This window comes from Notolabrus celidotus, chromosome 8 (genome assembly GCF_009762535.1).
Source record: "Notolabrus celidotus isolate fNotCel1 chromosome 8, fNotCel1.pri, whole genome shotgun sequence".
In the NCBI taxonomy this organism is placed as follows: Eukaryota; Metazoa; Chordata; class Actinopteri; order Labriformes; family Labridae; genus Notolabrus; species Notolabrus celidotus.
This window is the reverse complement of record NC_048279.1, coordinates 26,460,624-26,488,392: the sequence shown is the minus strand read 5'-3', so window position 1 is coordinate 26,488,392 and position 27,769 is coordinate 26,460,624. Positions and strand designations below refer to the sequence as shown.

Here is a 27,769-nt window from a genome sequence, read left to right as displayed (position 1 = left end):
ACCTTAAGTTTATTAAGATGTTTGCAAGTCAAACAGTGTGAAACATTTATCTGTATAATATATAATAAAGCTCTCTCTCCCTGTTTACTTCATTTGTCATGTCTCTATTTCTCCAAATTTCAGTCCAGCATTCACCCTCAGTGTTTCTAGCAGATGTTTTCGACTGCAGTAATAAAATTAGTTATAAATTAGCATTTTATTTGGCGCTGATTTGGAGTACACATAGTAATAAGAATAGTTTAAAAATGTATGTTTATATTAATTTTTGTTGCATCCTGTCTTTACATTTACCACTACCACTGTGGTGCACTTTATTTTTTTTGACATAATATTTCTAAAGGCTGTCGTGATTTGTCAATTAATCAATTTGTTGACTGACAGAAAATATTATGTGACCCACATTTATTTTGATAGTTGAAAAGTCCTTTACATAGATTATCATCCACTGTGGTTCTGTACCACTGTGCTATTAACTTCTTCACCATTTCATATTTTGAATCACTTAATAATGTTCCTCAGTATCATCAACCACAGTCTTAATCATTTACCACCTGCCACTGCAACACAATGCAGCCTTTCTGACCATGACCTATCAACTTGTATGTCTTATGGTAACTTTATAATGTACTTGATGCTTGTGATACTTTCCCCCACAGTTTATATCAATGACATTTTTGTCATGTCAATGGCAACTGTTTTCCACGTGTTCAAATAAAAGCACAATAGCAGTGTATCAGCATAATGGTAAGTTGACACTGATTGCGTGAAAGTTTGTAAATTAATATTGTTCAACCACTAAAGACTCCTGTGAAATATCACATACATGTGCACTACTTTGATTTCCGGTGCGATACATCAAAAACAATGTGCAATATTGTAATTTAATCCATAACCTAATTTAGTGTTATATTAATTTGCTCAAATGTGCACTTTGGCTGAGGAAAATTTATTTATTTATGTCTGTAAATAGTACGGTCTTGTTGTTAAGTACCTGTGTTCCAATCACTACGTCAAATTCCTTGTGTGTGCAACAGGGGCGTCGTAGTGGGGAGAAAAGTAGGACTGACTACCCAAGGCCCAAGTGGTGAGATATGTTTTCTACTCCGCTTTTGTTTTGTTTTGTTATAACTGCAATAAGATAACTAAAGTTGTCTGAATAAATAAAGAAACATTCAGAATTCCTCTCTGGAAAAAAAAAGGGGAGTCTCTTCCTGTCGACTAGATTGATCTGCTCCTTGAGATGCGCATCTCATGCCTAAAGTGGGGAATTGTCATATTTTCATAGCATCAAGTGTGGCTGAATCTGATTGAAAGTAAACTGTAGGTTTTCAGAATTTTATTTTACTTCATGAGGTTAGATATTACCAAATAATGCCTCCTTGCTGTCATTCAACAAGTCAACTTGGCTTCAAAAAGTCTTGTTTACGGAGGTGGACAGTCTGAAAGTCAATATTGTGCAGTTGCATTTGGAGAAACTGTAAAAAAAATATATATACATATATTGATATGTAGCTTCCATTTGAGTCAGTTAACCAGGATAGTTATAAGCATAATATTTTTGTTTAATGCAAATAAAGCAGTATTATAGCAGCAATGTTATATTTTTTAGGGTTGGCCGTGGTGATGGGGCCTACTGAGATATCTTTTCCCAGAATCCCTGGTGTGCAAGCTCACTTGGATATAAAGCTTTCTTGATTCTTGATTTTTGAACTCTCTATTTAGTCGACTTCTTGACGATGTATTTAGCAGACAATGAATTGGTGATTGTATTTTTAACTTCTATTTAACTGAATCATTACTACAGTGTTATCTCATATCACACATCTATTTTTCAAATATGTATTTTACGTCTCACCCATAGACTGTATAAAATATAAATCTGTATAAAAAGACTCACAATAAGCCATTTGTTGAGCTGGCTGACATTCTGCAGTTCTTCTCTCCGCCACCAGAGGTCGCTGTGATCTCCACCCGCCGATAAAACATCAGTGTCAGGGTTGAGAGGGGAAAAGTCGTCAGAAACATGGCTGCTCCCGTGGATGACATGTTTTCCTTCTGCGTGGATCCCGGCAAAGCTACCGCCTGCGTGGAAGTGAGATTTATCGACAGCACTAAGGTAAGATATCTCAGAGTTTGTTGAGTGAAGTTAAACGGATCTGGTTTTAACTGGCTCTGCAGCGGAGAAGCGACAGTCTGTGGCTGCAGGCTGTGGAGCCTGCAGAGCACAGACTGCTGTGCACAGACTGTACTGAAGGAACCGGCCAAGTTTCTGAACGAATGGAATTTATTATTTATTCATATTCAAGTGGAACAAATTACTCGATTTTAGGTCACTTCGTTCTTCTCCTGTCTAAAGGGAGTGCAGAAAGCTGAGGGGCAGCATCCATTCTGAAGTGCATGGAGCAAGTTAACCCAACAACATGTGACTCCACAAATGCATACAATTTTTTGATTAGATTTTTTTGTGATTTGATGTCTTTATTTCGAACATGTAAAACTAAAATAGAAAAAAAAAAACGTACAAGTAAAAGAAGAAATAGTTATTCAAAAAACCCCAAAATCAATCAGCTCCATTACCAAGCACTGAAACATTTTACTTTTACATGTGCGAAAAGGAGTAGGAAGAAGTTAAAACTTATCTAATCCTACCCCTGTATTCACTATTTTCTGGCATTATACAAGTGCACTCCCTCAAAACAAATCTTCACCTCCTACCTTCATACTGACACCTACAATCAAAAGCAAACCCCTTATGATTATCAACACTTGTCTTCCTCCTTGTACCTCATGGGAATTACTTATTTAAACCTCTTCCTGAACTGGATTATGTTGTGGCATTGCTGTAGCATGTTGAGTCTGTTCCAAAGTTTTACACCACAGATTGAAATACAAAAGCTTTTCCTTGTGGTCTGAATGCTCGCCATCTTTAATCTTAATTTCCCTCTTCCAATTCAAACAAAGCAACTTCAAACAGCAGACTAGGTTGAACTAATAAATAAGGCTTCATGTTGGAGGGCTGAGACTCAGGGGTACTCAAAGGTAGTTTTACAGTGGATTTATGTCAACATAAAACAGTAATAAACTGCATTTATTAGACTTGAAATGAAGTAGGTGGTGATACTTTCTATAGAAACAAAATCTAAGTATTTCAACAAGGAAGAGGAAAATAAATAATTTTTTGTTTCAGCATCATTTTTATTTATTTTATGTGTTTTCTATCTTCTTTTTAAATTATTTTATTTTATGGTATTTATTAGATTTTATTAAATTAATTGACTTTATTTTAATTGATTTTATTTAACTTCTATTTTTAAAGTATTTCATATCACATTCCTCTTTCTTGTTTTAGCCTTGTATCATTTTATCTGCTGCTGTTGTTTTCTGTCTCTGTACTTTTGTCAAGCACTTTGGGCTGAATGTATGACTGGGAAGATTTTTTTTAATAAACAGGTGGCAATGCTCTGGAATAAAAAACTCATAAGGACAACAGTAATATGTGAAATGAAGATACATCTCAATCTCACTCTGCATCTCTTCGTATATTATTTTCCTCTATGGCTCCTCTGCTTTATCCAAAGATAAGTAGACAGATGAGCACTTCAAAGCATTTTAACTCTTTTTGGTAAGCTGTATTTATTTCACAGTGGACCTGTGAGCTCTAACTCATGTGTGCATAATAATAGTAATGTTTCTTGTTTTTATTTAAGGGTAAAGGTCTTTTTGCCAAAAAGAGCATCCTGAAGGGAGACAGCATCTTTGTGGAGCGACCTCTGATCGCTGCTCAGTTCCTGTGGAATTCTTTGTATAAATATAAAGGTGAGGTGTCTCCAAATGTTTACTTATCCACCGTTTTCAAAATATACAAGACATATTTTAGTGACACAGCTGTAAGTGATGGCCAGCTGTGGAAACTAAAGGTATACAGAGAGCTGTTTGTTGAACTTTCTTTAAAACAATAAATGTTGGATAGCTTTATTTTGTTTAAACTGACAATAAACATGGAGGGGAAGAAAGGAGTGACATGCATCTATTGTTTGAGCTGTGATCAATCCATGCAGATTGCTCTCGCCATATAACATCTTTGGGGTGTTGATTTTATCCAAGAGGTTTGGTGGCTTTGAAAAGACCAGTGTCATAAAAATCACTGATATCTTGTCAAACAAAGGGTTTGAAACACTTTGGATAAATCAGGTTTTCAGATGGAGACTTTAACATAGATATTTTTCCCATGTCTGCAGACATGTTTTACCTTTGCTTATCTGCTGTTGTCTCCTCTTACAGCCTGTGAGTACTGTTTACGAGCTCTAGAGACAGCAGAGGAGAATGCGAGGAGACTCAGCGGGATCCCTGGACTCAGCCTCCCTCACCCCGAGCTCTGTCGGGTTCGACCAGAGCTTCACCAGGCCTGCCCTCAGTGCCAGGTCAGTCCAATCAGGATATGAGTCCTCTCCAGGCTTCACATCTCCATGTTTTGAAGTTCTCAGCTTTTGAAGCTGAAGGCAGATCTGCTGTGAAAAAGTATCCAGATCAGGAGGCATGAAATGGGAGGCATATTGATTTGAAACCAGCTGTGGTAGACTACTGATTATCTGATCAATGTTTACAAAAAAATTGCAAAAAATTGGGGCACCGGTTAAGCTAAGTGGTCAAAGCGTGCCCCATGTACAGAGGTTATTGTTCTGACCACAGACAGCCATCACTTGCCATGATCCTTTGCTGCACATCATTCCCCCACTCTCTACTCCCCACATTTCCCATTTCTCTTCAGCTGTCCTATCCAGTGAAAGCAAAACTGCAGATAAATAACTTTTAAAAAAAAAGAATACTTCATAATCCATAAAAAAAAAAATTCACATGATAAATAAAATCCTTAGATATAAATTGTGATAACACTTAATATGAAAAATAAAAGTACTTAGGATAAACATATAAAAGTATTTAATTTAAAATAGTTTCATTATTATGTTATTATAACAATTAGTAATCTAAATTAAATAAAAGAGGACAAACACTAAAAAAAACATTTGTCAAACATTCAACAATAGTCTATAATGGAGTTTATCCTGATGTAAAAACACATCTCAAGTTAAACCTGCCCTGCATGGCGCTTTAGTAATCCCACTTCAAACAAGATGGATATTTCTATTCTTTGCTATTTTGCTTTATTTTAAAGTCAAAATAATTATTAAATGACCTGATTTTAAAAACACTGATTTGACCAAATATATACTTTTATTTTCAGAGTCACAAAAAACTAATTTAAAAAGTGCCAAAAAGTGATCACACTTTGGAGACCATCATTTTTTCCCACAAAGAGCACTTTGCATTGTCACACAGTTCCTGGTATTGAGACATGGTCTGTGAGTCATACATGTTTAGAGAACTGTCTGAGAGGTTTGTTTATTTGGGTATCAATCAGATTCTGTCTCTGAATGAATAATAGTCCTCAGTTATAATGGGACTCATTTCCTGATTGCATTGATTGTTGCTAGGTGATGAAGGCCTGTGGTTTCCTGGAAACTGAGGTGCTTGATAAAATAAAAGTTGCTACAAGAGAGCAAACTTTTATGATATGTATTTTATACTTCTGTTGTTTTATACATGTCACTCACAGTCATCTGAATGTTTGTTTTTGATCTCTACAATCTGCTCTCCCTCCTCAGGTGATGTACTGTAGCAGCGAGTGTCGACAAGCTGCAGCAGACCAGTACCATCGAGCTCTGTGTTTGGGTCCGTCGCAGGACGATCCAGATCACCCCATCAACAAACTAAAGGATGCATGGAGGTGAGGCAGCATGTTGAAGACATTTTCACAGACTTCCTGTTTAAAAAAAAAAAAAAAAAAATCTCATTGACTCTTCTCTTGTGTTCAGGAGCATGCATTATCCCCCAGAGACCTCCAGCATCATGCTGATCGCCAGGATGGTGGCTGTGGTCAAACAGGTGAGTCTCTGATCACTTTTAGCGCCTCATTTATTCAGTACTAATTATTTTGGAGTGGAGGAAAAATTTGCGGTCGAAGGACACAAAGTGCAGCCCATAGTTAGATTTTTATATCCCATCAAGCCGGTTGGCGTCCATCTTTTATGGTGTTAAGCCTAGCTTGAAATTAGCTTTGGTCAGACTGATATAGATAATAACATAATATAATAACATGCTGTTGTGAGGACCTTTAAAAAAAGATTTGGTTCTTCTGAGTTTTGTGAAACTGACAGTAAGCAAAAATGTTATGTTTCGCAAATATCCAACTTAAAGGTGAGATTTAATATTATTAATTACACCTGGGAAAACAAGAAAGAGGAGTTTAATGAATTCAACATATCTATGAAAATAAATTATGAATGTATGAAAGAACACAAATATAAACAGATTAAAGCAGAAAACATCGACAATAAATTAATTTGCACAATACACAACTGCACATAATAAAGGGTTACTTTCATGACAAACCTGCAGGGAATTGCCAGCCGCCACTGCAGTTTTTGTTGGTACATACAGTTGTGCTCATAGGTTTACATACCCTGGCAGAATTTATGGTTTCTTGGGTAGTTTCTGTGTCATTATGATATAAAAAGAGTAAACACAGTGGTTTGACAATAAATGGCTTCACCCAACCACTAACCATGAGTGGAAAAAAAGGTTTTTCTCTTATCATTCATATTCTCTGAAAAATGGCCAAAAAAGTCACAAATGCTGCCAGGGTATGTAAACTTATGAGCACAACTGTACATCAGCAGCAGTTTTGGGTTTGATCATAGTAGAATTGAATTATGAGGTGTAACGAAGATGCATTGCATACTCAAATAAATGTGCCCTCATAACTAAAATGTTTAGTATTAATATTGTTTGTTTGTTTTGTATTTTCCAGGCCAAAGATAAAGCACACTGGCAGAAGTTGTTTTCACAATTCTGCAGCAGGGCAGCGATTGAGGAAGAGGAGATCGCCCATAAGCTCCTCGGAGAGAAGTTCAGAGTAAGTTGCCATTTTTATACTCCTGCTAAAGATATCATATCATGTATGTGAAAATGTAAAGTGTCTTGCAGATCAAAGACATGCTAATCACAGTTCTTACAGCTGAATTGACAAACCATGACTTTTTTTTACACTCCTAAGACAACAGAAGGTTAATCTCCTCTGAGACGGGTTAATGCTTACCACGTATGATTTCTGTCACACTGAGTGCACTTTTATCTTTTTAACACTGATCTAATATGTGTCTACAGGGGCAGCTGGCCTTGTTACACACCCTTTTCAAAGCAGCACTTTATGATGATCATCTCAGCCGGGTAAGAAGAGCTCACACATAACAACCTTTTACGTTACGCAACTTTTTGTAATGAGTTTTAACAAAGTACTTACAGCTGCAGTGCTGCAACTCACTATTATGTACAATCGTATATGTTAATGAATAGCTTGGTATTTTGGTTACATGATGAGAACACTGATGCCTCTCTCAAGCATGTACATTAAATATAAAGTAAGTAGTAAGTAGGTAAACTTTATTTAGTATAGCACCTTTCACAGACATAGTCACAAAGTGCTTTACAGAGAATCAATATCGACAAGACAATACAATGAGCAATAAATAAGATAATAAAGAAAGCCGACAGAATGACATCAGATTACGACGGAAGATCGAAAGCCATAACAAACAAATGTGTCTTAAGCTGCTTTTTAAAAGTCTCAGTCGAATCAGCACAGCGCACTTGGGGCGGAAGACTGTTCCAGAGAGATGGAGCCACATGCTCAAAGGCACGGTCACTCTTAGTTTTAAGCCTGACGCGAGGCACAGCAAGCAGACCCTGATCTGAGGATCTGAGGGGTCTACTGGGGATGTAAGGGTGGAGCAGGTCGAAGATATAAGAGGGTGCTTGATGATGTATTGCTTTGTATGTTAATATGAGGATCTTAAACTGTATTCTGAATTTGATTGGTAGCCAGTGTAAGGAAACAGGATGGGAGTGATGTGAAGCTACACAGGCATGACATGACAAGCTAGGGAAGTAAGCCGATCTCCAAAAATGCACAATTACTAAAATTAAGGGTTTGTGCTTAAATGTCAAAAATGATGAACAATAATTATCACAATTTCTAGAAATGCAATATTTTGTTCATACTGCAGTCATTCAGATTGACAGACATTAAAGACGACTACCTGATTTACATGAAGAAAGTTCAAAAGTACCTTGTGTCATGCCAATAGTATTGGTGGTAACCATATGCACACTGGAAGTTTGTTACAAACTTGGCATTGTTATGACATTATTACATTAAGGCTCCTGGGAGTAACTTTCGGTTCATCGTGAGTTTCGCGCCCCCCTGTGGACAAAGTGGTGCATTTAATTTCTTTCTGAGCTTGTCTTTGTACAAGTAGTGGTGTCCTGCATCCTGTCTGTGAACAGTCAGATGTATCACTTATCAAAAGTAATTACTAAAGAAGATGTTAGAGAAAAAACTGCTCAGCGTGCTGTATATTGTATTATTCAACACCCAGACCATGGCTGTGATTACAACAAATGTCAAAAATGACTGTATGGAAATAGTCAATCTTGTTTATTTGTTTAGGTCATAAAAATACATCGCCTTTCACAACCAGATAAAAACTCCTCACAGGAGCTTTGAGTAGTGAATTTCTGAGATAAGATATTCATCTTTACAAGGCTTCCACAGTAGAGCAGATAATCCTACCAGCTCAAACTATGCTGACCTTAGTATGAAAGCGGTTTTCTGAAATAAATGATCCTCCTGTGCTGATGAATAAATAAGTAAAGATGTGATTGTGTTGCAGTGGTTTGTCCCTGAGGGTTTCCGCTCTCTGTTTGCTCTGGTGGGAACAAACGGACAAGGCATCGGGACCAGGTGAACACTCTCATCCTTCACAGCGTCTTTAACAGACTTTACACTGGATCACAGTTATTCTCAAGTGATGTTCCCTCTCTTCCTCTCTCCCTCTCTGTCTCTCTCTGTGTATGTGCTGTGCCCTATTTTCTTCTTCACTCCCAGCTCGTTGAGTCAGTGGGTTCATGCCTGCGATGCACTCCAGCTTCCTGCCCAGCAGAGGGAGCAGTTGGACTCTTTTATCGACCAGATGTACAAGGACATTGAGAAAGGTCACAGTATTATCTCAGCCTTACAGTATTGTTTGGAGTAAGGTACATTTATCACAACAGAGCAGATTTGTGTTCATCTTATTGTGTGAGTGAGGGTTTTTACTATTGTGTGTTGAGATGTGAACACAGCTACAGAGTAATAACAACAATGGCCATGCAGTAGGGGCGTACAGTACAGGAAACACAATGACATATTGACATTTTTCCTTCATGCATTATGATGGAGAGAGGAAGTTATTCCAGATAAAGTCAGTATTTTCCTGTACGAAAAATATAAAAAAAGATTAAAAATCACATTATTTAATATGAAAGACCGATCTTCCTGAAATGATGAGGTGGTCAATTTACTCTATTCCAACTCCTGCAACGGCTGGCACCTGAGTACCCAAGGTGGCTATGCATGGAGAGCCCTATTTATAGATAGTATCAAAACCTCTCTCCCACCTTAACTACACTTTGTTCAGCCCTGATAGTGACTCTTTGAGACCTGCATACACAGACAGATGGAGCAACAAGTTTCCAATGAGTTTCAGCTGTCACTTACATTACATTAAGTAAGAGATAGGGTATAGCGAGGAGGTTCTCAGAGTGCATTGAAACCCTAACAGGGGTAAAGGACTCTCAAAGTTAATTATGAACTCTGTATGCCTCTTACTGCGAGCTTACTTAGCTGTTAGTACTCACATTAAACTGAATATTTCTACTGATGGCGAAGGAAAAACACCATGCCATGTAACGACCAATCAGAATCAAGTATTGAACAGAGCCGAGCACAATCCAGTTGCAACAACCTCCAGCCCTCTGATAATTATTCTCAAAACAAAAGCTCACCATCTCCTACTTCTCGCCAATTCACGCATCACTACATCATGCAGGTGTGACCTCTTACTGTTAAACCTCTGCAGCACATCCGCTCTGTATGTGTGGCAACAGCATCAGCTGACACCAGGACGAGGTGCAGCTGACAACAAGAAAATGCTTTCCTGAAAAGCAGCCCTGTGCAACTGAGCGTCTGCTTTGATCGTTCGCAACATTATATCTGTGTGCTGATCTACATGCGGGTGACACACACAAACTGTCATGTCTTTTTTTTTTTTTGAAATAGGTAGCACAAAGGTAGCAGCATCACATGTCTCAGGTCATGAGATTGAAATTTCACATCCTGTGATGTGACTATTGCACATGTTACATGCAATGATTTGCTAATAAATTGTACAGCCCTCATCTGCGGTGCATCACAGAAGGACTGAAGTGCTCATTAGTTGTGTCTCCTCTTTGTAGCAACGGGAGACTTCCTGAACTGCGAAGGCTCTGGACTGTTTCTGCTTCAAAGCTCCTGTAAGTGCACATGATGTCTGTGTCATAAATGCTGTCACTGCAGTTCAAAGATGTTGTTAATCTGGTTAAGAGGCTGTCTGATTACTCTCCTTGTCTTTGTCTTGCTGCCTCTTTGACCTCTAGGTAACCACAGCTGTGTACCAAACGCTGAGGCGTCTTTCCCCGACAACAACTTCCTGCTCCAGCTCAGCGCACTCAGTGACATCAAACCAGGCGAGGTGAGCTGACTCGTCTGGGTTATGAGTGATAAATTCTGGCCTGGGATAGACGGGACACGACATCCCTCTCTGGCTTTGTGTTCTCCCTTGTCAGGCGGTATTAGAAGGCTGAGACTTTGAGGATTGGAGTGGGTTTGTCAAGCTGTCAGAAAGATTGAGAAGCCTTGCATCTGCACGGCACAGTAATGTCACAGCAGCGGCATTACTTTCACAGCAAAGCTCTCCTTTGAATGCCGGCTAAGACAGGGGCGCTTTGTGTAACATTTCACCAGTACAAAGACGGAGGGACTCGGCAGCTTCCTACATGTGCAAGAAACTGTAATTGTGGATGTAGTAGATGTTTTTGAAGTTCTTTTTAGACAGTTCTGTTTGTTTTCTCTTCACTTTCAGGAGATCTGCATCAGTTATTTGGACTGCTGTCAGCGGGACAGGAGCCGGCACAGCAGACATAAAGTTCTGAGGTAAAAAAAAAAACAATGACCCGTTAAATGATATATTAGAAGAGGGTCACACTGTTGCAAATTGAAGAGCTGCACCCTTAAAGTCTATGATTTGAAATGTTGGCTGACACTTTTCAGTTGCACTTTCTTTGGGTGGTAGGAGCAGAAGTGTCGTACAGTTGCAAGCTCACAGTTTTACCACATGGCCCATCAATGTTTCTAGGTAATTAATAGGCAGCTGAATAAAACACCAGGTTTCCACCTCTCCAAAAAAACAAACTGTGTGATTAAAACCAGTAAGAAGACTGAACAAAGCTGTTTCACATTAAATCAGCGCTCTTAGACTTTCTTTGCCGGAAACAGGACATGAAGCAGTAGCAGTTTTTTTTTGTTCGGTCTCCTTCAGAGCTCATTGTTCACACAGATTATAACAGGTCCCATCCTTTGTGCAAAAAACTAACACCAGACTATCAAATTAAAATGCATAAACACTGAAAAATTAGTTTCAAGTTCTGAAAAGTGTCTCCTTGACTCTCTTTGAGAGGGTACCTTGGCTGCGATGCGTGCCATGCTGTTATTGAAGCACAATAGGGAACTGAAGCGTTTCATCACAGCATAAGATAGAACAAAAAGAGAAGATGCATGTCTCAAAGGTCTAAAAAGTAAATCTTGATGAAGTGGTTTTTGTTTTTTTTCACTTTCTCTTTAGTGATTTTAAGGCAGAGACAAAACATACATAACAACACACACATGAAGGATGTAACGAAAATAAGTTAATAAGACTAATAGAAAGATGCTTTAATGCTGACAATGATTGCAGTGATTAATTGTACAGCACTAATATAAGAATCATACAAAAAGAAATGAAAAAACACACAAATAAAAAATGTAAGCATCAGCATGTTACAGAGTGGGTTGGTGACAGCGCTATAAACACAGGTGTTATCTAAGATGCTGTTGCCAGAAGGTTCAAGCGCAATGCGAGGTGGCTTAAAAGAGAGATATATTGGAGGAGGTCATCCGTTTATCCAAGAGGGGCTTCCATATTTTCATGTAGCATTTTCTGTTAGCCAATTTAAAAAAAAAAAAAAAAGTTTTATTTATAGTTTTTCATTTTACAAACAAGAACATTTATTCCCTTCATCCGCCCAACCACCCATATTACCCACCCACCCTTATCTTATAGACACCAACATTGTGGAACACTCTTCCTGTAAATATTCTCTCAGCTGTCTCTGTTGTCACCTTTTAAAAAAACTTGTAGACACATTTATTTAAACAGGCCTTCGACTTACCTTGTACAGACTAATGTTTTAATTATGCTATTGTCTGTTTCTTTTAATGTTTTATGATTTCATTTTTTTTTTATGATTGCATTGTAGATTGAATATTTTTTCTGTGAAGCACTTTGTGATTTTATTCTATGAAAGGTGCTATACTAAATAAAATGTACTTACTAACTTACTTACTTACTTACTTACAAGAGTGACAAGAATGAAAAATAAAAAATAAAATAAACAACATAAAAATAAAACAATAAAAGTTAAGGCAGTAACAATAAGAGCTAATTAAAAATAAACTAAATCTGTATATTAACAAGCAAATACTTACATAATAAACATTGTCAACGGAAAATAAATAAATAGAATAACAAATTATCCTTTACAATCATAGACAGGACACTGAAAAATGAGTATTTACATTACTAAAAACAAAAAAAAAGTTTCATGATGGACTCAGGTTCTTTACATATTCAATGAAAGGTGACCAAATGGAATTATATTTTTCAGGACAGTTTGCTCGATTGTATCTTAGTTTTTCTAGGTGCAGCATGGAGAGCCTTTTCCCCATCCAGCTGTTGAATACGTTTTAGCCAATTTCTATTCCAATTTTGGGAAATCTTACAAAAAGTGCAAAATATTCCACAAATGTTTGCGCCATTGTCAAAATGAAGGACTCGCTTCCGACTTCAACATTTGTAAGATAAGGCGTTCAGCCAACAATGTGCATATGATGAAGTGTTTTAATGTATGATCAGAGACTGGTGTGCATCTTTGAGTTAAAGCTAAGTTTCTATCTCGTGAAAGAAGAACTTGATTTGGCATTGAGCTTAAAGGACAGGATCCAAACTTCCAAATCGTCTTCTACTGACAAAATGCAGAGTGGTGTGCGGCTCTATCAAATTCCATCTGGATCAATAAAAGCCTTCCTTGTCATAATGGGCAGTCCTGAGGCAGAGATGTTTGGACTCTGATGGCTACTCTTGTGTTTACACTCCTCATTGATCACCATGGTGTAGACCCGTCTTTGATTTACACCCCACCATTCCCGGAGATCGAGTTTGTGCTCATATCTCTGAGATGTTTAAAGCTTTTACTGCACCCTGTGATAATTGTCAGCCTTGTAAAGGAGCAGTTGCACTCCAGGCGGGTGGTGTAAACCATCAAAAGCCTTCATATCATACCAGCTGATGTGAGAGTATTAATCGCATCACAAGCATTAATTAGTGTTAAAAACTCATTTGCCGTGGTGCACAGCAGCTTCTGAGCAGCTTTGGAGAACAGCAGAGTTTAATATGCTTCTGATTAATTCAGCTCTCGTCAGAAGAACAACAATATGACTGATGGAACATTCTCTTCCCAGGGAGAACTACCTGTTTGTCTGCTCATGTCCAAAGTGCGTCTCGCAGATGGATGAGCTGGATGTGACATCAGACGAGGAAGAGGAAGAAGAGGAAGGCGAGGCAGAAGGTGAAACAGAGGGGGATGAGATTGAGGATGAGATGACAGATGTCTGATGAAAGACTTGCTCCTTCTCAGCCGTTCTCAATCCTGCCGCCACGCTAAGCGACCATTGAAGCCCAGAAGAATAAAGAGCAGTCCAAACGTGTGGAGAAGCGTCTCATTAACAGCAAATTTCATTCATTCATTATCTGCTTTCAGAAATCAGCAACATACAGGTTTCTTTTATATGAGCTGTACTGAATGTGTATGAAGTGAGGCTGTGTTAGGACAGGGATGGTATTTAATTCTTTTTGCTCTACTTCAGCACACTGGGGGTTTAAAATAAAACAAAGACTTTGACTTTGAACTTCCAGGGTTTTGATCACATCTCCATTGGTTGAACAATAAAGCTTTGGCATGCCTTTTTACCCCCCAGAGGCTTTGTATGAAAGGGAGAACGTTTCCACACAGGTCATTAAATATGAATAAAAACACTTAAATCTGCAGGATATGAATTACATTATTCAGCCAGTTGGGGCAGCACTTTATTTTGACCAGCAGTATTTTCTTAAGATTAACTTAACTTTCATTCATGTGCTTCTAAGAGGGGCCAAGTTACAATGATGCTTTAAATTTTAACTCACAAGTATGGTTTGATGCTATGAACATTGATGCTATAAAAACTGTGATTTTATTATTGCTCAGAATTAATATGGGGTTCTCTATGTGGACAACCATACTGGAAAAATGTTCATAACCTAAAGTTTGAATTAATACAAGTTTGTAATGAAAATACCAACTTTTACTTTGGTCCGCTGCGTTCCTACGTCACATCCATTCTGTCATCTTGTTTTAACTACAAGTCCCAGAGTTCAGTCAGTTAGTTGATAAATCAATAAATCAACCTCTTTGTAATTCATGAAGCACCAAATCATAACCAAAGTTATATCAAGGTACTGTACAAAAGGAGCAGGTCCAGATCATACTCTTTTATAGAAACCAACAAGCAGAAACCTCGAGCAGAACCAGACTTGTAGTGAACAGCCGTCTGCCTGGAGTGGATCATCTGGTGAAATCAGGCTAAATCCCACCTTTAAAATTTGAGTTTTGATGCACTTAAGGTTTAATTTATCCCCTCCCTGTGTGAAATGCAGGGGAACTCTATTACACTGCGAGTGTACAGGTTGGATAAAAGTACATTTGTGCCCAAACCAAGCTTGAAATTTGCTACATGGAGGTCAGATAAATAATATTGATACAATAAATAAATAATTATTTTTGGCTGAGCTCAACTACGTGCTTCTGCTTGAAACATCACTGATGAATAAATTGGAATAAATTCTAAACATTAAATTTGAAACACTGAAAACCAAAACAATGAGCTGAAAGAGGCTAAAAAAAGATCCAGACACTGGTGGTTATTCCCTGTAGGCACAACAAATTGAGAGAGCTCTGTGACATTACAGTTTTTCATCGTATGTGTGTGAAAGGTTTGATAAGAGCAGCTTCAAATAGAGGGCTGAAAGTCTGTACTTAAACCTAACCGTTAAGTCATCGGATCTAATGATCCATTTGGTCCGCAACCTCCAATGTGCTGGAGTAGAGAGCAAAATAAAACTAATCCTTCCCTTTTGCACTGTGTCTGACCTCCAGGTCCTCCAAGTGACTCAGAAAAACAGACATCAGACTTGTTCCTCTTAATTCTTAATCTAAGTGTTTAAGCAAAGGTCAGCTGGTTCTCAGGTGTTCCACTCCTCTTAAGAAGTCCATTACATGACTATGCATACAGAGCTGAGTGGCTTTTTATTTGTACTCTGTTGTAATTAGAGCGTTGTCATACAGGAGGCATCCAGCCGGTAAATACAGTTTGGTTTTCACACCATGATCTATGGCGTTATGTTAAACCTTACTTCATGTATTATGGAGACCTTGAGTGGAAAATTGCTCTGTCAGTAACTGTTTGCCCTTTGCTGAGAACTGTATTTCAAACAGCGGTTCCACATGAGTGAAAGTGCCGCTGCTGCCCACACATGAATCAATATAACAACAATGACTGTAATCATAAATCCCAATATTTTCAGTTACACCTCAAAGATTGGAAATATTGAATAAGTAATCCCAATTTTCTCAGTGGGCATTCAGCGCAGGGGCACAGGAGAATGTGGCTTTGTAAGTCACACAAGTTGAATCTAAATATTCTAGGAGCAGCAGTCAGGAGTGCAGCAGTTGTGGTTTTTACTACTCTGGCATAAACCATTGAAATTGAATGTCTGTTGAGTCATTTATCTGCTTTACACACCTCCCCCATTTGCTACAGAGGATTGTGTTGGTAAATGTTTGTTCAGTCTTTGCATATTAACCACAAACCCTCGCTCAAATTGTCTTCCACAGGGGGATTCGAATCTTAACTAATAACTGTTTTTTACGATGCCATCTCTCCAGATAGCTTTTTGCTCTAGGCTCTTGCACAGCCAGGACTACACATCTCATTACACATCATTAATTTCTTAATGGATTGAATTAAGCATTTGACTGCTGAGGCCTGACAGTGAAATCAGCTAAACACTGACATTAGGATCTGTCTGGTTGGTGTTTGCAGATACTGCATGAATGGGACTGAGCGCTATGATGTTCTTGATAGATGACTGCGACGGCATTCACATCAAAGACAAAGAAACTCAGGATGCGATATGGATAAATCAAACAGCTTTAACAGCAAAGACAACAAGTTATAGTCTGTCATCCTAAAGGATGAAGAAACCATTGACAAAAAATGATAACATTAAACCAGTTATGTGGAAATCAGAGGCAGCTCATCTCGGAGCCCCCTCAGCTGATGTACCATATCAAAGAGAGTCAGAGGAAGTTTTTAAGATCAGACTTGTTTGTTTTCTTAGACAAAGTGTGACATTTGATTTGCATCACATCAGCTACAACATGGATACAGTCGGCATTCCACAGAAGGTCACATCCGGTTCACACTAAAGTGGAAACCACACGACTAGCCACTGTGCCCTTCTGTACTGCAAATAAACTTAAAAATCTGAATTTGTATTTAACAAACTGAAGCACAGCGTGGAGTAGGAGAACACTGAGGCTGCAAACCATCGGGTGGAAGGTTGAGCATGGTTACCTGGGGGATCCAAAATCCAAACTTGTGTCTGTAGTCAGCGCTTCAATAAACCTTAATGTTCTGTTTACCTTATCCAAACAGTGCAATAGTGTTTCAGCAGTACCGTGAATGTTGGATTGATAGTTAAAATGCAGCTGAACTACATACAACGTTTGTTGAGGCTGCCCTGTGGGTATATCCATGTGTGTTAAAGCACGTCAATAATAATAATAATAATGATCGGGTGCGCAAAATTCACTAACACATGCAATTATGTTCCATTTAATTCATCATATTTATAGCAAATGTGATATTGTAATTTATGGACAAAAACCAGAACCTATTCTATTTAGTTTATTAATGCATCGTCCTCTGTCAGTTTACAGTAATAACGCAATTTTAGAAGACAAGATGCAAGGCCTTCAACATACCTTTGATTTAGGATTCAGCTAGATATGAAATGTTAGATTTGACTTTTTTTTGACTAATAAAACATGGGACCCTGTCTCAGATTAGATCATATTAGTTTAAATTCACTGTTTATTTTATTTTTATTTATTATTTAAAAGGACCATGCATATTAATTAACACTTCTGTAAATATGCCAGAGTTAGCCAAAAGGCTAGTTTACATCCGTAGTCCCTTGCCAGATGTCAAAAAGGCTCCCTAAAAAGATCAAGATTAAACAAAGATAAAATAGTGTTAAATAAGATCAGAATAAGACGGTAGAGGAGAAACCAAAACACAAACAAACAAACAAACAAAAAGAGAAGAAAAGAAAAGTACAAATAGCACCATACGATTAAAAATGACTAAAAGCTACATAAGGACATGATATGACCGTCTTTGAGAAAGTGTCCATGGACATAAAATACATGGAGCAAGACAATCAGGAAGCAGCAATGAGGAAATGAGGAAAAGACACATGCAGACACAACAGGACAACATTTAACAGTGCTGTACATATTTGCATCAGGCAGTCACTATCAATCATTAAACTAGCTGCATGCAATTCAAATGAGGCAACGTATAGACTGAGCAACAGATGCACACAAGGAATAGACAACACAAGCAAGCAACTGTTGAAAGCATGGTGGGGCCACAGAAAGGGAGTCTCTGGAGTGGTTACAGTCTTTGTGCAAGGTCAGTTCTAAATTACCAGATCCATTTGTATCGGCAAGAAGGAGGCATCTTGGGATAATTTGGCGCTTGTTGAGAACCCATCAACAGGAGACACTATTGGAAGCCCAACACAAAAACAAGCCGAGGTCCCAGTGCCAAGCTAAACTTGTGTTAGCCATATTAGCGCAACTTAAAACTAATCACTTGGCCTGCTCATGAGAGCTTTGCAAAAACAACTTTTTATTAAGACTATCTGTTTCATACAGTGCATGGTTTAACTGCCGGGCTAGTTGTTTTGGAGAGGAGCCCTCTGCAGATACCCGTTAAAAATCTTGCAACAAAGATCTGCACAAACCATCTAATAAAATGGAAACTAATGAACAGGTTTATAATGATTTGGTCTTTTCAGGCTCCCTTAATTATCAGCATACTTCTAATATTTGAACCCTTATCAAATTGTGAACTGTCAAAATAATCATGATTTTTATCCATATAAATTGTTTTATTCAGATTTCTTTTATGCCATTCTACCCTACTCTAGCTTACAATGAGTCTGCCATGATAGTTTAGGTTTAAAAATTAACATAATTCTTTATTTTAACTAAGTGCTGCCAATCATCTATGGCTGACATTTCTCCGCCTCTGGGTGTACTTTCATTCAATCTCCAGTTGTTGCCACACTCGATAACTCATCTATCATGCACAACAGAGAAATGTTAAACAAGCATACATTATATCCATGAAAGAATGCACACCTGGGACCCACCATAGCAGGAGCCTGGACCCCTGGACCCATCATCCAGTTGAAGCTCTGCAGGAGCTCTGCAACATCAGAACATAGACTTTTATGCAGCAGCCTGTTTCAAGGGTCAAGCTCAGTCAGGCATACATACTGCACATGCTTCCACATCACACAGAGTGGACGTTTCAAGTATGGAGAGGTCAAAGAGTCCACCCTGAGAGTGTAGGCCACATATAGAGGCTCATTTGAGGACTGAGAGAGCAGGAAGTGAAGCGAGAGTTGGAGGGAAGGGAAAGGGAAGTAGAAGGGGGAGCCGTTATGAGGGCTATTGTGCAGAGAAAGAGCCTTTTATTCTAACAAACCAAGTACAAAACACTTCATATACATTTCAAAGACCACAGCGATCTAACAGAGTCGATCGCTGTCATTGCCATAATATGCAGATGAAGGAGGAAGAGCCATCGACTCTATTTAAAGAGATAAAAGACGGCATAATTATCTCATGTTACTGTCAACAGAGAAGAAATCTGCCCTTCTACAACTTACTGGAGGAACTGAGCTGCACATGCTTTATCAAAGGTTTCTAAATCTCAGCTTGGCATGCTCATGCACCTTTTCTCTTAAATCTATACAGCTGAATAAATTATGCTTTGTGTTTTTGAGTCAGGGCCTGTAGGATGTTGAATTACAATTTGACATGAGGCAAGTAAAAATGTGAGCCTTCTCACTACTGACATCATAAAGATGAGCATATTAGAGCTCCTACAAGCATAGATTTTTATGAAGTAGACTTTTTCTTCATCTGTTGTTGATACTGTTGTACCTATAAAGCCTACATTTCAGCCATGTTTTTCCAACATTGATTGTTGCTTTGTTGGTTGGCGTGTTCACGGCTGACAGTGGCCGGTAAGTAAAGCACAACGTGTTCACGAATCGGCTCGTCATCGCTACAGCGTCCGGACGGACTCTACAGTACATCTATATTTTCTGTAGGGCTTACTAAATGTCATTCATTCTTCTGCTTGTCAGAGCCCCGTGGTTAGAGTTTTTTAGACTCCGATCCGGACTACAGTCCTGAGCAAAGCACCTCATCGGGTCAGAGGGGACAGGCCCGAGGTCGAGCGAGAGGGGCAGTAAATAGAGTCAGGGGAAGCAGAAGCAGGGGACGGGGACGAGGAGTACGTGCCGGGGAAATGTACGCGCAGGAGGCGGGCAGAACGGCAGGACGGGATTTGATTGGTTTAAAATTTTGGCACCCAAAAAAACGGTGATTTGTTGGTGTTTTCCCAGGTTTACTCCGGCTGTAGATAGCAGGTTTTCTTCGCTCTTTTTTAAGAACACATTATGTAATGATTGCGATCAGGACATAAAGATTATTTAACCAGTATAACAAAAAGTGTATCTAAATCTGATTACCAACCCCAGCTTTAAGATTCTTACAGTGCTTATATTGGCAAGGTTGGCAGGAGTCTAATTACCCACAGAAGTCTCCTGGTCTCTGAAACAAACATGGTGATCAAGCTGGTGAATAAACACTGAATAAGGACGTTTTAAGTAAAAGAAAATAAGAAATCAGTATTTCTCTGCAGGCTTTTGGATTTTTCTTCTTTACGTATCACTGACCTTCCAATTGGACAATTAAGGATACTCATTACAAAATATCTTTCATATTTATCAGATGTTGCAATCTACAATTGAAGAGTTCATTTGCAAAAACAGATATCTTTGTTTTTATACTTTTAAAAAACAAATTTCTTTTTAATATAGATTTTTTAATAAAGTTACATTTTTAAGATACTTCGTCAAAGCCACCCAACTTCAATTGATTGACAATACCTAAAGCTAGGTATAAAAAAAATATGTTTTTTGAAACATTTTTTTAATCTTTTAAAAGTGAGTTATCTGTTTTTGCAAATGAAATCTTCAACTTCACACATTATCAGTTTTAGCTCAGGAACTAATGGGATTTAAGCAAATTTAAATTGTTCAGTCCATAAAATGCCCCCCAAAAAAGGTGAAAAAAAATCTGACACAAACAACAACAACAAATGTCTGGTATTATAAATGTACAGTATCTGGTATTGATCTGCTGCTAATGCTTTGGTAACAGATACCACAACACACCTAATTTGAGGAGGGCCTACAAAATATGAAGCAGGTTGTTATGACTGATTTGTATTTATGAAACAGAACAAATGCTAAACAAAAAATTGGAGTAATGTTTGACCTAAAAATGATAGAATCATATATAAAAAGTAGACGGGCGGATGGTTAAGTTAAGCTCCCATGTAACGGGTGGCCTGGGTTTGATTCCAGCCTTTGGCCCCCTCCTTCCATGTCATTCCCCCACCCTCTCCCGGTTTCCTACCCTGTTCACCGTCCTCTCCTCTACAACTAAAGGTGTAAAAGCCCCCAAATATTAAAAGGAAATAAATATAGAAAAAGTGGACTTAAGTAGGTATTGCTGGTTAGTTTCTCATTATGTTTGCATGTCTATCTACTTACTGTTATTCTATGTCAAATATGTGTTACCTTTAATCTCCCTGATGTTCTTCCTTTTTTTCAGGCTTCTTTCTGTAATGAGTTTTTGTAAAGCTGTTTTTATTCCACATAACGCAGCACACAGCCGTGGAAACAATAGGAGAGGTAATTTCACTCAATGGTCTTCGTCTCACTTGTTGACTTGTTAGACTTGTTAACATCCTTCCAATCTGTTTGATTCATCTTCCAAGGTGAAAGGTGGTCTGTGTTGTTATGTCTGCTGGTGTGAACGCTGTATAACTGTTGCATGCTCTAAGTGGGAAAACTCTGAAATAGAAGCTGGTTCTTCGAGCCGAGCAGACGGACTGCTTGAAAACAGGCCCCCCATATGGAAACAATCTCCAGCATACTTTAGAGCTGTTCAGATTGGTTAACACGACGGATACCATTGCTGCCTTGGAGGGCTGCTCCAAAGCCAAAGTGATGGACGATTGCTTCATGTGAAATCAGCCGACCTGCAGTAAAGTTATTGCACTTTAGCTCACCCTGCATAAAAATAAACACAGGAGAGAAACACAGTTTAAGAAGGCAAACATGGCTGCTGGGTGACCCGCTGCTTTTGATCAATGCTTGAGATTTCTGAGGTTCACTTCTGCTGAAATCATTTCCTTGGTTAAAATCAAAATGGTACAAATTGCCAACAGAACCTCTGCCATGTAGTCATTAGGGATACTTTTGAAACACTGTGGGCTGCTCACTGCCATCACATTCATCCTGAGGGAGAGACGTTTAAGACCTCAGTGGCGTCACTGTAACCTTGCAGCCCGGCTTGAACCAGTGGAGCAGAACATGAAGAATTGAGTTGTGAATCATCCAAACAGAGGCTTTAGCATCACAGCATAAAGTCTACAGTAACACTGACAGCATGTTTGTGACTCTCTGACTGAGGACTCCAGAGAAAAAGGCTATTTATGGTTCCTGTGATGGTTTAGAGAACAGATTTTCCTGTTTGTGTAAACACAGCTTTACTCAGAGGTATAATATTTGAAAAAAGGAGAGATTCTACAGTGACACATTCAGACACTTCATTTTTGACAGAGAACAGAGGAAAAAATCTTTGAGTTTGAATAAAAAAAGTGTGTAAGGATTGATGGATGGTTAACCAACACAGCTGGAAGTACTGAGCTGATTAGCTGAAACAGTGTGTGTGTCTTATTCCAAAACTCCTTCCAAGAACAACTGGGGATTTTTGTGGTTTTAGCCACCCTTGTGGCTCTTGGTTTGGCTATGTCTGTTGGACAAATGGTCTATGATCTTGGTCAAGACTTGGAGAGCTCAACAAACACAGAATGCAATAAGGTTTGCTTAAAGTATTCATGGCCCACAAATAATCTAAACAGCTCTTGGTGCATCTATGACTCACCATCTGGTGTCTCTAGCGGCAGATCAGTTTTAACTCTCTCAACATCTACCTGATGGACTTGTACAAAAAAAATTGCATTTATGTATATTCAATGTCCCAAGAGAAAAAAGCTATTAATGACTGGACTAACTTTTTAGTAGGTAGTTGAAATTTGTGGATTTGAGTGACCTGTCTCAACACCACCTGAGGTATGACCATGAATATTGGTAGAAACAGTCATGTACCTCCCCAGACTAATTGTAATAACTTTAAATGTACCTCTGACTTCCCCTCTCGCCTCATCATCAGATCAAATTAAAAAATTAAAATCAGATTAGATCAGATTAAATGTATCCCCCTTTTTTTTTTTTTTTTTTTTTTTTTTTTTTAACAAAATTCCATTGGCTGAACAAAATATGGATGCAGACTCAGTGATGTAAACCATTCATTTCATTATGAAGCCCTATGGTGGCGGGTCACTGGATCAGAAATGCTGACACAATCTAACTTCCTGTCAACCAAGAAACAGGCCAAGAGCTGAAGAGGTGGGCCTTAGACCTCCTGGCAATCAGCCACAACACAACTGCCTGTTCTTTGAGTCAGCCATGTCCCTTGTAATGCTTACTTGTGCAAAACTGATAGCCTTAATATTTTCAAAAAGGACGATTTAGAAAAAAACTCCCTCCCTGTACAGTTTGTAAAAATTGAGAAAAGGGCTATTCAGACCAAAAAATGAGGCAGTCTGCAAACGTACTTAATTTTGCTGTAAAATTGGCATTTTAACATTGGGTCAATGGGGCTTTCTGTGCTTTTGGTGCCAGCCTCAAGTGGACACTTAAGGAACTGCAGTTTTTTGCACTTCTGCATTGGCTTCACTTTTTAACACCATTGGTTGCTGGATGCTGTATAACAGCTAGCCACATAGCCAGTCTCAGTTTTACAAATAACTGCTCAACGTCATACTAAAAGAAACCAAGACAGCTACAGAATGTTTTGGTTTTTTTTGCATCTTTTTACATAATAAACTGTGGCATAAAAAATGTCTAAATTACTGATATAGAATATGTACTAATAACATTTGGATGGGAAACCTACAGCTTACTTGACAGAAGAAAACAAACCTTTTCATTTAGCACAGAAATACATGCAAATATTGAATGACAGATGAGCAAACTTCTTATCTGACTCTAGAAATGATGAGCTGATAACGTGAGTGTTTTTCATCTGAATTGTAGTTTCAACATCTTTTTCAAGTACAGCTGAGGATCTGTGGCTTCTTCATTCCTGCTCGGGTTGTCGAGTTTTTGCTCTTTTCTTTCCCTCCCTCAGTGGTGGTTTGGGACCTCCAGGATACTTAACATTTTATTTTCTCAAACCTCCAAACTTGAGGCCTGGACAATTGAAATAAGACCATTGTGCTTTATATGTGAAGGGGGTCAACTGTGATCAACGGCGACAGCTTGGATGAATTCTTCCTCTAAGGTCATGCCAGACATTCCCTATGAGACCAAACACGGTCTGACTCATGTGGTGCAAATGAGGCATTTGAAACACTTTGGCTATTCAGTTTTATCTCCCCCTATCTCATTCTCACATCTCTTGCAGGACATTCAACACATCCTTGCTGGATGAGGCTAATGCTTTCTTTCGGCTGTGGCATTTCAAAGACCGCGATGTGGGAAGAAAAGCTACAGTATCCAATTATGTGCAGCTTATTCTTGCTAGTCAGAATCATAAGCACACTGGCAGAAAAGCCTGGCTGCATAAGACACTTTTTCACGATCAAGAGCTTCTCTCACATCCTGTGGGCAGCTGGTTGATGGACTGATCATCATGCAAAAGGTCACATTCATGAACTAATTATACCAGGATTCTTTTAGTGCAAAAGAGACACAACTGAGATGATGCGATTCTGTTATTCAGACAGTTTTTTTATATTTCGATTCTTGGAAGCTGATGATGCATTCACATGTGGACACACACAAACCAAAACAAACCTTCAAATTTCAAAGCCACCTTTTTAGATTAGTTCTCTTTTTCAATTAAAAGACACCCTTCATACTAGTTTCATTATCTGTTTGAGAACGCCATAGCTGTCTTTTTTTTATTACAAATCCACCTTGAATATTTCCCTGAGAATCTGCAGTTAAAGAGTCTCATTCTCATTTGTCATTAAATGCATGTCATTAATGATTCATCTCATTATTTAAGATTTCTTAAAACTTGTTGTGGTTTCATTTTTGTAGATTAGTGCAAGTCAAACAGGCATTAGTAAATGCTGTATTTAAAATGTGTGAAAAAGAAGTCAAACATTAGTGAAAATGCACTTGTCCCACTTGTCAGATCAACAGTCAAAACCCAATTACTGCAAAAGTCGAGTATATCAGATGCACTTTTAATACCTTTTCTTCAATTTATACACCACTTTGACCAACTTAACTAGTATAAAAAGCAGAGTGAGATTGAGTTATGGTATTTAATTCAGAAGGTGGTTCTTGAATAGGTACTTGAAGAAGCAAAGAACTAATGCTGCTGGTGTCTAGCGGCACCACCTTTTAACAGCTTTTCTCCCTTGTTCGATCATATCATTCATTTCAAGGAAACGGTGGTATACTATTAAATAAATAAACTTGTGAAGTGCTGGTTTAGTAAAAAAAAAACCTCAAACATTTAAGACATCAAGGGACCAACAGAGTTGTGTGGCATGAGTCTTGGCGAAATAGCTTCAGGCAGTGAGTTCGTACCTCACAACTATCAATGTTACCATTGGCTTGGCTCACTACCACTAGCTCACAGGATTACAAACTCAAAAAATGCAGACATGCTAAAAACTGCAGTTAATTGAGCATCCACCCCCATCCACCCACAATCTTTACAGCAATAATAAACATGTTTACAGCCTGCTTCAAAAAGCGATTTGAGTCTGATTAGCTAATTTCTCTATCGGCACACACAGTGCAGGGGTTTAAATTTTCTTTGACTCGTTATTTTTGAAGATATCATACTTATGAGTTTTGCCCAAATAATGGCATGGCTGACTTGATTGACGGGCGGGAACACTGTAGCTGTTAGCAAGGAGGCTAAAGACCTGCTTCTTTACCTCACACTGGCTCAACAGAAGTTAGGTTGAGTTCAGTATTTCTATTATAGCACCTGATGATGATTGGCTTCAAAACAGCACTTCAGAAATAGATGGGTGATGTCATATATACTAAGTCTATTTATTATACAGTTTATGGTGAAAACAGATGGTACTAGAAAGAGCAACACATCTGCACAGAAAGGGCACATTGTGGACCCTTCCAGACCCTGCAAAACAGACTGTTTCATAAACCCATGCACTTCATATTCCTGATTTTATGGTATACACCATTTGGATTGATATGTCCAAAGTAGATAAAACAGATTAGCAATTCAAATAAGCAGTCAGTCTTTTTACCAATCTATTGGTTAATCCAGCTAGAGTTCACTGTTATGAGGAAAAAAAGCAGAATGGGTAAATAATCCTTTTAGCTTTTACATATTGATTTCTGCACGGCCCCTGGTTTGAGGCCCCTCTGGGAGTTTAGTCCTACCATCAATCTCTGATGAAACACCCGCAGGTGGCGAGGGGGGCTCTCTGAAGTGACCCCTAGATTCATCATCTTCTTATTTGAATCCAAAAGAAAACGATCCTTCATTTGCAAAATTCACTGCTTTCTCCCTACGTGCGAAAGTACCCCCCCTCCCCCTTCCCCCTCCTCATCACAATATACCCTCAGGTCACATTCTGTCCAGCATGGGGGAAAGGAAGCCCGTGTCTAATACTTTGTGTAGTTATTTGAGTTCCTCACTATTTCCATTGATTACACATAAAAAGACCACATGGGAGTCTCGGTTTCACAAGCTCCCCTTCATTATGCTTTCAGGCAGAAAATCTCCAGCAAGCATTTTCATCATGAACATGGTGTTACATTTACAAATATCCACACTAGTCATTTCTGTCTTCACCTGAGAATACACAAAAATCAGCACTTGGTATGCATAGGTAGACCTTTGCATAAGTACCCCTGCATGGTGTCATATAATACAGCTTAATAAATGATTATCAGTGTTTACTGCACATCGTAAGCCTTGAGCTACAGGCAGGTCTTCTTTTATTCGGGAAAAATATTGTCAGCCATTAATATCACCTCAGGACATCATCTAATTACTCTGCAACACCCTGGCTGGAGCAAACAATAAGCATGTTATCAAGTGCAGACTGCCTATTAAATCTCGCGTCTGTTCACGAAATTAACAGATAAAACATTTAAATGGGAAAGCAACACAACACAACACAACACAACACAACATGAGCACCCATGTGCCACAACTCTTCAGTGTTTCACAGATGATTTGGTTTTTCACTTACTACACAAAATCCTCAACAGGCAGGTCCAGGCCAAATGAATTCAAGTTTCAGGTGTTTTTCTTTGTGCAGACAGTGTCTTTTCTCCAGGTGGAAACTTCTCTCGAGGCCCCCTTGTTCGAAACTGAATCCTACAGTTTCATGATTGGACTTAGAAGTGCAAAATCAACAGGGACGGAAATTTGGATCCAAGCACCGGCAGGAAATGTGATTAAGGCCTGAATCTCTGCGGTAGGGGATCCACCCAACGAGTAGCAGAGCCTATACCGTGATTCTGCTGTGGTTCCTCAGGAGACATTTAGGATTTTGTTAATATAAACCTGTTTAGTGTGACATGGGATGAAGTGACAGATGTTTCTCTATTATATGATGGAAAGATGTTTTGGGGGGAATGGTGAGGTATACAAGACGCTTCCAGCCTCTGTTTTTTCTCAGGCGTGTTTGATATGGTGCACACCTTTCCTGTTTAGGAGAGTAAGTAAAACTGTTCCATCTATTTGTCTCTGACTCAACTTTTCTAGTGCACTAGTCATAAAAACGTGTCTCATAGGGTTAGAGAAAACACTTGTGAGTTAGGGGTCATTGTAGCTTCAAGCTGGGTGCTCTCAAAATGAAATTGTTTTCTTGTACAAAGTGAAAGAGGGACCACTTTCTGTCTTTACAAAAGAGAACTCTAATATGCATTCAAAA

At 38.6% G+C, this 27,769-nt stretch overlaps 1 protein-coding gene across 1 annotated transcript; it reads left to right on the top strand.

The window, feature by feature from the left end:
* The first annotated feature begins 1,979 nt into the window (after positions 1-1,979).
* smyd5 (SMYD family member 5) lies at positions 1,980-14,336 on the top strand. Its single transcript, XM_034689867.1, has 13 exons — positions 1,980-2,116; positions 3,708-3,816; positions 4,282-4,421; positions 5,664-5,785; positions 5,874-5,943; positions 6,869-6,973; positions 7,225-7,287; positions 8,790-8,860; positions 9,005-9,111; positions 10,393-10,449; positions 10,573-10,667; positions 11,058-11,128; positions 13,751-14,336. Exons 1-13 carry the CDS (start codon positions 2,024-2,026, stop codon positions 13,902-13,904), a joined length of 1,257 nt encoding a protein of 418 aa, XP_034545758.1. The 5' UTR covers positions 1,980-2,023; the 3' UTR covers positions 13,905-14,336.
* The last annotated feature ends 13,433 nt before the right edge of the window (positions 14,337-27,769 follow it).